The following is a 10,446-nucleotide window of genomic DNA, read 5'->3' on the forward strand; positions in this document are numbered from 1 at the left end:
GAGTGCTGTGGGTGCCCGTGGGAGAGCGTCGACGGCATGGCGTCTCCGGTGCTCCAAGGGGCAATCTAGGGGGCGCATCGTGTAGGCGACGGCTAGGCGATGCTCAAGGCGTAGCTGTTGCGTCCAGGGCGCGATAGGATCGCTCGGGCGCGTGCGGGTTCTGCCACGGCGTGCGCGGCCAAAAGCGGAGGAGGACGGTGATGATGGTGCCTGCGCGGGCTAGGGAGCTTGTCTACGGGGTAGAGGCGAGGGAGGTGGTGCTCGATGCAGACGTAGGGATGCAGGAGGAGGACGAGGGCGTCGGGGCGAGGACGTGTACTGCGGCGCCTAGTGTCGTGCCAGGGCGCGCTCACCGCGTGCCTGGCACGTCCTGGGCTTGTATGGGCACGCTTCGTTCGGCCAATACCGTGCTCGCTTCGATCCAGGGAGGGTACAGGCATGCTCAGGGAGGTTCGTTGATGCTCCAGGACAAGGTGGATGTGGCCAGAGATGAGGGGTGAGGTAGGGTGGCATGGTAGTGTCTAGCATGGCCGGCATGAGGAAGTTTTTGATCATGCACCTATTCTAGCAGGTCTGCAGTGCATAGGATGATGCAGAGGAGGTACAAGGATGTTGATGATCACAAATGAAAAGGAGTTTAGGCTAAAAACCAGAGGATAATAGCATGTGTGCAAAAACCAGAATCATGCCTGCAAGGTGTTTGTGAAAATGGCCGCATGAAACTTTTTGTGGAATTTTGCAATTCTTTTTTGTGCACTTCATTCTTATAATTAAAGTGATGGAATAGTGGTGGTGGTATCCCTTTTGATGAAGGTTTGTGAGATTTCAAAATGTGGATCATCTTCTCTTTAATTTAAAGTCATGTCTTGTCAATCTTATTCTGGTCAACCTGGTCAACTTCAGCAGAGATGGTCAACATGAAAGTTGTTGACCTTGACATGGTCTTGGATGACATGGTCATAGTTTACCAAGTTTAGTTCAAGAAAAGAGAAAACCAGAGGGGTAAAGTAGTGAAGAAAATATTTTTGTGACAAGTGACCATTATCATATGTATGTGAGAATTTTGATTTCCTTGTGTTTGATTCTTGATCCAATGATGCAATTGTGTTAGTTTATCATATTGAAGTATTCTACAAGCAAGGGAGCAAGCAATTTTGGCCTTGGTTGAGGATTTGCAATTTTGCATAATGTGTATGTAAGTGAAAAATGAGTTTTTCTCACTATTTGATTTCTCTCTATTTAATTTGACTTTTGTTGACTCTAATAGGATTCTTATTAGTTTAGAAAAATTTTCAAACCATTGAATCTATTTCAAAAGGTCTTGATCAAAGATTTGCAAAATTGGCCATAACACATAAGAGGTGATGTGTCAAATTTTATTATTTTTGTAAATTGTTCACCTTGCTTTACTTGGGCATGGGTTAGGGTCAATTTAGTGTTATATTAGGTTGGGAGATGGTTTCATATCATTTGGTCAAGGTTTAGAGTCATAGAGCAAAAATTGGGTATTATGGCTATGTGTCACATATGCCTTTATGCATAGGTTGTATTTTATTTTTAATTTGACTTTGCTTGACCCAATTGGTGTTGTTGAGTGTTGAAATGGTATATAGGAGTGATCCCATCATTCATAACAATTATTGGGGTCAAGGTTCCTAAATTCATAAATTTGCATTTTACTCTCATATGCCTCTATGGCATTTTTAGTTTCTTTTTAATTTCTTTGGTTTCACTTTGGATTTGGTTTGATAAGTGCTAGGTAGAGTGTAGGAAGGTTTTCCAAAACTCTACACAAGGTAGAAAGGTCTAGGGTAAAGATTTGTAAAAATAGCCATAGGCACATATACCTTTTTCTTATTTAATTTCCTTTTATTTTATTTTAGCTAGGATGGTGAAAAGAGGGGTGAGTTTTAGGGTTTAAGGTTATTTCAAAACTACTATAATAATCAATCATGGCAATAGCACAAGAATTAAACAAGATCACTATGTATCATACTTCATTCAATAAAAGTTTTTGTTGGTTCCAAAATTTGGAACTAGGGAAATTCATTTGTTTTGTTCTGAATTTTTGGGATGTTACAATCGACGACACCCGTTCGCAGCTTCGGTCACTGTCTATTATAACATCGAGCATCCGACGGCTAGCTTTGTAGCTCGATCCAAAAGCCTTTGCAGCTCCACCCGGTGGCCTTTGTAGCAAAATTATCGGCGGTTTGTATACTTGCATTTCATAGCACCAATAGCATCGACGCAGCTCCATCGGAAGCATTTGCAACTCCGCACTGAGGCCTATGTAGCAACAACGTCAACCGTTTGTAGCAACATGACTCTGCAGCTCCACCAATATGGCTGGTAGCACCGCCGGACATGGCCGGTACCATATGAATCTTCGCCGCACACCGGTCACGCCGTCGCCACCTGAGCCTCGCAGCACCGCCGTGCGCATGATCCTCTTGCAGCAACACCACCGTGAGGAACGGTCATGGCGCTCCGTAGGGACACCGACGATGAGGCCGTTTCGGTTGCAGGAGTTGATGAGGAGGACTTCGGGCCTCCACCGCAGCCACCATCTCCGTCGACGGCGGGATTCGTGGGAGCAAGGCGCCGCCTCGATCTCCGGCGACAGCGGAGCGTCGCGGCCGCCGCGCCCTTCCCAGGCGGCGCACTACTTGGTGGCGGCCGGCCATGAGCCTGCGCTAGTGCGGATGCAGATGCGGAGCAGTCGGGTCGTGGATCTGGAGGAGGAGATGCAAGATGGCGGCGGTCGGCGACGTGTGGGACGTGAAGGGAAACAAGGCCGGCGATGCCCGAGCAGCAAGGACGCGCAGCCATGGCGGGATGAGAAAAGTAGTGGTTTGGAGAAGACGAAGTAAGATAAGGTGGGGCCAATTTGTTTATGGTTGGTTGGGAGAACGAATCGCGCGTGGGCGGATGGGTGGATCGTACGGTGCAGCGCCCGGAGGCTGCGATCTCCCGTGCCTCCGCCTGATACGGAGCATTTTCCATTACATAAGGTGCAATCACATGAAAGTTTCATCATTAATTAACTAGATAATGTGGTAATTACGTACAACTTGATTATCTATATCTAAATCAATCGCTAATTGATCATTATCGGTAAATATTAATGAAGTAATCCCTAAGGTGTTTAGGGGTATATCAGACATTTATCATCACAGCCACAGTTGAGACAGCTACTTGCCATATGGCTTTCATAGCTTTCTCATAGCAGCTGCTTTTTCACAGCACCCAGCCCACAGCTGCTTTCAGATAAGCCACAGCTCAACCAAATACACCCTAACTAATTGGTGATTTTTTAGACGATACAACAAATGGATTTCAAACCAACAAGATTTGGCAAGTATAACTTTCCCTTATGCATACCTCACTACAGGAATGGCACTGTGCCGACGGCCGCGCGCCCTCGGCGTAGCCTAGAGAGGCCGTCGGCATCGGCGTAGCCCGCCGGGCAAGGTCCGCCTCGGCAGAGCCCACGTGGCCGTTAGCAAAGCGGCGGTAGTCAGCGTAGGCAGAGAGGCCGACGGCTGGACCCTCCCCTCGACGTACGAGCCATCGGCGTAGCCCGCCTACCGGCGCCGGCTGTCTAACAGATGTCAGCGCTATGCCAACGGTGTCCCCCTCGGCATAGAAGGCCACTTGGCGCCTCCCCGTCGCGTCTTGGGTGCCGCTACGCCGACGGTGCACCCCTCGGCATAGGCAGCCACGTGGTGCCTCCCCTCGCGTCCTAGCTGTGCATGTGCTGACGGTGCGCCCCTCGGCCTAGGCAGCCACATGGCACCTCCCCTCGCGTCCTAGTTGTGCATGGGCCGCAGCTACTCCGACGGCCAAGCCGTCGGCATAGGGCTGGCCATTTGGTCCTACGCCGCTGCTACGCTGAAGGCAAGGCCCTCGACATAGAGTTGGCCATTTTTATTTTTTTTGCTGTTTTTCTTGTTTGGCAGAAGATTAAATCACAGAAATTCACATATAAATTCACAAGAACCGTACACAAAGCAAAATACCCATAACATGAAGTGCAAATAGCAAATAGACATCGTAGTGTCATAACATCATCCAAAATGTACATAGTAGTGTCATAGCCTGAACTACAGATACATCGGACTACATGTCTGGCTTGAGGCCAAAAGCCCTAATGATGTCAGACTACATCTCCTGGAAAAAGTGGTATGTCGGAACCGAGCTCGTCACTGTTGAGGCGTAGAAGGGCGATACTGCGCTGCAGTAGAAGCTACAGAAGAACCTCCACGAGAAGCACCGGAAGAAGTACCGGGAGAAGTAACGGAAGAAGCACCAAGAGAATGGCCAGGAGAAGGACCACCATGATGTACCGGGAGAAGTACCGAGGCATGACCAAAACCCTGGTTCCTGGAACATCCCGTTCCCCACAATGTTACAGGAGATGGAGGCTTTTACAAGCTTGCGGGGAAAATTTTCTGAGGCGGAACTTCCGAAGTTCTCCTAGAGCGTGTGCACCAACGACATCTTCGAAAAGCTCCGCCACGGGAGATTTCCCAACCATTTCCTCCGGCCATGGGGATGAAGCTCCCTACCTTCTAGGTTGGTTTGTTGACCTGCTGGAGGTGTTGTGTTGGAGGAGAAGACATGGCTATATATTGGGAGGCGAGTGGCTGAAACAGCGGAAAAACTTGGCGGGAGAGAATGGGTGGGAGAAAACTTGGCAGGAAAATGGAGCGGGAAAATTTGGCGGGAAAATTGGGTGGGAAAAAAAGGAAAAACCAGCATGTGCTATGTTGACGGTGCCCCTCTCGGCATAGTCATTGCATGTGACGTCATTTGACGGGAAAAGGAAGAAAAAAATGGTCGTGCGCTACACCGACGGTCGACGTAGACATGATGCCGTTACAGGGCCGTTAGGGCACGACCGAGCTGGGATGTCTACTCGTGGCTACGCCGACGGCCAGGTATACACCGAGGGTCACCGTCGGCCTAGCCAGTCGTACGCCGAGGGCACCTGTACGCTGAGAGGCTAACCGAGTTCTGGGCTGGCCGGCCTGTACGCCGACGCCCCGATATTTAGCCGTTGGCGTACTGCGCGGCCGTCGGCGCCTCGTGCCATTCCTGAGTGCCTACTACTACAATTAAAATGCAGGACCCTGACTAGTGGATCCAAGTATAAACACTGGGTTGATAGCACCAAGCATGCTGCAGAATCAAATCGCACACAAGAGTTAAATGATTTTCTTACATAGTCTATGGCAAGCAGTATCCACAACACATAAATTAAGGGCGTAGGCACGTTACAGGGGCACATCAAGCCCTTCTTACTGCAACCACAACCATAACCACGAACCACACGCAGACGATACGTCGCCTCACTCTCACTGGAAAGAGCTAGATATCACCCATTTATTCTTCATAAAACGCACGACCACAAATCTTGGCAAGCAAACACAGATAACTTGAACCATCGTAACCACGGAAGCCGAAAGCAGCAGGACATACGTCGCGGGCCATTGTAGGTCTTTCTTCACAGCACCAAATTAACCTACAGAACACATCAAATGATCAATGATATGACTGATTAAGGACAGCATGGTCAGTCTAATTGGAACCGCTCGCAAATTATGACACATTCTTGGAAAAAAATATAGAAAACAAGGCAGACTGGATGTGTGTTTACGTGGATAGTGGTGCCGATTCAAAGGAGCACCGAGACTCTAGGCAGGGGCTTCTTGTAGTGTGAAGAGTGGTGCGGCTTGAAGAGGGAAGGGTCGTGGCCGGCCTCCATTCCGTCCCACTCCAGCTTCTCCCACCAGTTCTTCTCGCAGTCCACGACGGGTTGGCTATCTTGCGCAACAGATGGGAGGCGCCTGAGACCCCAGCAGCCCCTGAGCCTGAAGGTTTCAAGCTTAGGAGCAAAAATATTGGCTTCACATATATGTTGCAGCCTATGAAGCTCATGCATGTAGATGTGCTTCAACTTTGGGAATTCCAATATGCCTTTTCTCTGGTCAGCTGCTATCATTGTCAGAAACATTGGCTCCACGGGGAACACATCCTTCATATCCCCACAATTAATGATGTGGAGGGTCTCTAAGTTGGGAAAATATGAGCCTGGAGCATTCCACGATAATGGAAGAACAAATCTGAGCCTCGGGCAGGAGTATAGATGTATACTCTGCAGTTTCGCGAATGAATAAGTGTCTCTATGACTACTTATCTTTCCATTGCTCCAAATGCATTGTACCATCAGTAGATCATCAGCCCGAAAGGTCTCAATTTCATGAAAGCAAATAATACCATAGTTAGTGATGAAGACTGTCTGCATCTTCGGGCATCTCGCAACATGACACTGTTTCAAATATTTCCAATCAAGCTTCGTCTCTTCCATGGTGAGTGTGTCTTCAGGGACGGTGGTGGTGATGAAAGAATTGTCGTGAACATGCATCGACTCTGCCTTTCCCATCACAAAGATGATAGTCTTCATTCCTTGCAGGGTATCCAATCTAGTGCTGCTAATTCCCTCACCAATCTGCACATGGTAGCCCAATGGCTGAAACTGAGGTGCACTTTTGTTGAGGTGATGATAAATAGCTATGTTATCAATATCAACTTCAATGTAGGTGCTATATGTACTGGAGATTAATGATATGGGTTGAGGCGGACATATTTGCCTGCTGCTGCCAGGGCCAGTCTTCTCCTTCTTATAACTTTCTTCTTCAACTCTAGCGGTATTAGAGACACATAGGGTTAAATGGAACCTATTACTCTTCCAAACAAACTCATTGATATGTTCTAATACCAAGGTTTGAAGAAACCTTTTGTCCATTACAGTAGCGTATGTTTGTTGAAGCTCTATTCGGACATAGCACACCAAAGACTGAATTTGTAACACATTGAGTTTTGACAAACCATTTTTTGGCCATAGAATGGCATGGAGCTGCAAACATCCCAATAGAATGATTTTTTGGAGACTTGGGGCCAGGACCACATCATCTTTGAGCACAAGTGTTTTGACCATTGTGCCAGATAGATCTATCTCCTCAAGATTTAGAAGGGCTCCACACAACCTGAACTCCACCAATCTTGCACAACTAGCCAAGGAGATACGAGAGATTTTAGCTCCCTTACTTTGATCAACTATTGGTCCCGCATCTAAGCTGAATGTTTCAAGTAATGGAGGTAGTCCTTCGGGGCCAACATGAACCAACCCAACACAACCATCTAGAACGAGAGTCTTAAGGATTGTTGCTCCTGATAAACTCGGCATGACTTGCATTGTACTATTCCCAGACAGGTCGAGGAACTCCAACTTCACCATATTTGTGAATTCATCCTTTTCCCCAGTCTCCCATGGACATGTAGGCTCAATTAATCGAAGCTTCTGAAGGTTTTGTAGTTGTCTCCATGCAAAATTGATATGCCAAAACCTTCCCTTCTTTATATGTACCTCCCTAATGTTTGCGGCCATCTGCTCTATAATCTCTGGTGTTAAATCCAATTCCCAGTCCGTGTTGTTCATGTCAAGCACCCACAGGTTCTTACAAAAATCCAGTTTTGGTCTATTTTGCTTGTTAACTTCTTCTACTCCTTGATCCTTGCAGCTGTATATTCCAAGAAACCTTAAGTTGCGGCAACAACGGAAAGGAGGTGAAGAAAAACTAAAAGTGCGGCCGCATAACTTGAGCACACGAAGTTTTTCGGATTGATGAAACATGCCATCAGGTAATGGTCCTAATGGAGGATCAGATATGCTTGTGACTGCAGCAAGGAAACATGACGTTGCCTCTGGAGGCAAAGAAGAATTGTCTCTAGTCAATATCCATCGTTTTGGGGGAGTATCCAATTTATGACAAAAATATGGTAGTACATTAGATGAATAATCCTCCAGGTGTATTTGTTGATAGAGAGCAACTGCAAGCTTCCATGATTCGTCAGCCTGACCTCCTTGTATTATTTCATCACAGACCACATAGCTAGAAGCATGGGTGACCCAGTTGTAGTCCATTATATCGCCTCCCTGATTATTTAGTGACAGTAGGTACAAGAGGCACTGTACTATTGCTTCGCTGGGCATATCTGTGTACCTTGCAATTTCTCTAGCCTCTTCTTTCAGCAAAGAATTCCACTCGTAATTACTGTGCTGATTATCAAGAAAAAGATGTGAATTATCCACCATTCTTTCAATGCCTAAGTTGAGCCTAAGCCTTCCTCGAAAGGTCCATAATACTCGAGTACTACCCCATACTGATAGAGGAATGCCAAAATCGTTCATGTCAATTGTATTCTCACTCCCATTATGGAAAACCACTAAACATTTGTGTTCGCGGAGGGCTTCATAGATCTCAGCTCCAACATCTCGCATCTCAGCTCGAGAACCTTCATCAACACCTCTGAAATCATCTTCCTTATCTTGCCTATCAAGGATATTCATAACCCGACAAGGAAGATTCAGTTCTTCAACGATTATCTTTTGGAGTGCTCTTCGGCTTTTCCAGCTTGAGCAATCAATGTGGATAATCTTGCTGAATTTCCTCAACAGAGATGGCGGGGGGTCTTTAGCAATTTCTCTAAGCACCGCCGAAGCAGCCAGACCATCCCAGCCATTAAAATAGATGGACTTGTGTGCAGTATTGCTCGTATCCTCAAGATAAGGGAGTATCTGTTCCACCGCTTCTTTGATTGTATCCGGAGTAATCCACTGCATTAGTTTGTGGCAATTATTTGAGGTCACTCACTTTAGCAGTATTTAGTCCGGTAAATATACTATTGAAAAGAAGCAGCTACGTTTTCGGTTATTATTACGATCACTAATTAAACCACATGCATGGGCACCAGCACGTTCGAACATCAAGCAAAAAAAAAAGACAGTGTCTATAGGGCCTAGACAAGAGGGGAGAACATGCAATGTTTTAGGAATGGAGCGTGGCAGAGCCTTCGGCTACAGGCGGGGAGGAAGACATCTGCGGTGCAAAAGATCGACACTTGGGAAGAGAGAATGGTAGCGATGAGCAACCAAGTTTGGTGCAGCCGTGCAAGTATCTTGTCGCCGGAGGCGAGAGAAATGCAGCAGCGACATGGTCCAGTTGTTAGCATAAAACCATCACATTTCTAGCAAAATTAAGCAAACAGTGCCATTTTTATTTTTGGAACAAACATCTACAAGTTCAAGTTTTAGCAAAAACGCCGATTGTACATTGACAGCGATTTAACAACATTTTTAACCGGTGGGATCTGGTTAGGCTATTGCAATTGTGTGGGAGCAGGCAGAGAAAAAGCAATGAGAGCTGTGAAAAATCCAACTATTGTATCTATAGATCAGCCTAATACACTTTTGTTGTTGATTAACATGTTTTTCTTATATATATATCTTGAACATAACATTTTTTTTGTTGAGAGAAAAGTACTCTAGATTGTGAGAATTGCATGCATGTAAATGTACACAGATAAATACCTTTCGAGGCATTATGACGAATACTATTTCTTCAATAAAGGTCCGACCAACAAAGACGAGAAGCTCCAGTAATCTAACCCATTGATCTGCACCTCCGCATGAATTGTTTGGCTAGTTCTCTCCTAGTTAACCTAAGAGTAACCAAAATAAGTTGTGTTTGTGCATAGAGATAAACAATGTCAGTCGATGGAAAAAAATTAAAATGCAGCCGAAGAAGCAGCAGTACCTTACTAGGAAGAGGGATTAAGGTATATGTTGATCTCTGTTAACAGCTACTTGGTTGTGCCAGAAGAGAGATGTTTACAGTACAGCATGAATGGGGAGATGTTGGAGAGCAAATCTCCGGCTCATTCATGTTGTTGCTGGTTAGTTCTTTGCTTGGAGCTGGAGCAAAGTAAAGAAATATGGGCTGCATCCCTTTTTCTGTTTTTCTCATGGCTCTGCTTTTCTTTTCGTCAAAAGGATGGCTCTGCTTTTTTCTTTTTCTTTTTTCCTTTGAATAAAGCGAAGCTGCAGAGCAGAGCAGAGCATAGAAATCTTTTTTTTTTCAAGCGATCCAACAGGATCGATTTTCATTACCATGCTGATAACGAAAATACAGCGCACAGGCATACAAGTGTTATGCCGCACACGGCAGGGGAGAAAGGGGAGGGAGCGCCGCAGATGCTAGCGTTTTTAGAGAACTTAAGCCTATTACATCAAAAAAAGACAGACAGTTTAAAGCAGGCACTCGGGCCTATGAAGCGGAACGAACGAGCATAGAAATCTATGGCGAAGCAAACGTGTTGGAGAATCAATTGCTTCTCAAGATGGTACTTGCCACAAGGGAGCTCAGGGAGTTTCTCTTTGCTTTATGCAAGTGAAATTACCGCTTAATATAACAAAGCTCGGAAAAATAGTATAATGAGTTCTTGTTTTTCGAAAAGGAGGAAGCTCCAGGCCTCTGCACCGTCAGTACAACTCCAACTAGATCGTCCCCAACCTGGTCCTCGCCTCTCTGCCACATCCAC

The 10,446-nt window shown here is 46.1% G+C and overlaps 1 protein-coding gene across 1 annotated transcript; it reads right to left on the minus strand.

Moving 5' to 3' along the window:
* Positions 1 to 5,680: 5,680 nt before the first annotated feature.
* Positions 5,681 to 10,442, minus strand: LOC124650172. The gene is made up of 6 exons (XM_047189728.1): positions 10,306 to 10,442; positions 10,069 to 10,126; positions 10,016 to 10,019; positions 9,437 to 9,522; positions 6,801 to 8,683; positions 5,681 to 6,707 (listed from the first exon to the last, which is right to left on the minus strand). Exons 1-6 carry the CDS (start codon positions 10,440 to 10,442, stop codon positions 5,681 to 5,683), a joined length of 3,195 nt encoding a protein of 1,064 aa, XP_047045684.1.
* Between the last annotated feature and the right edge of the window lie 4 nt (positions 10,443 to 10,446).

The sequence above is a fragment of the Lolium rigidum genome, chromosome 1 (genome assembly GCF_022539505.1).
Source record: "Lolium rigidum isolate FL_2022 chromosome 1, APGP_CSIRO_Lrig_0.1, whole genome shotgun sequence".
NCBI classification, from domain to species: Eukaryota; Viridiplantae; Streptophyta; class Magnoliopsida; order Poales; family Poaceae; genus Lolium; species Lolium rigidum.

What these genes read in the sequence shown, in the direction of transcription:
- LOC124650172 (XM_047189728.1), bottom strand. Translation starts at nt 10,442, where the DNA reads ATGTGGCAGAGAGGCGAGGACCAGGTTGGGGACGATCTAGTTGGAGTT. An exon ending in GAGCTTTGTTATATTAAGCG is followed by an intron (nt 10,127 to 10,305) that starts GTAATTTCACTT and finishes TTGATGTAATAG; the next exon opens with GCTTAAGTTCTCTAAAAACG. An exon ending in GCTACTGTAATGGACAAAAG is followed by an intron (nt 6,708 to 6,800) that starts GTTTCTTCAAAC and finishes TAATACCGCTAG; the next exon opens with AGTTGAAGAAGAAAGTTATA.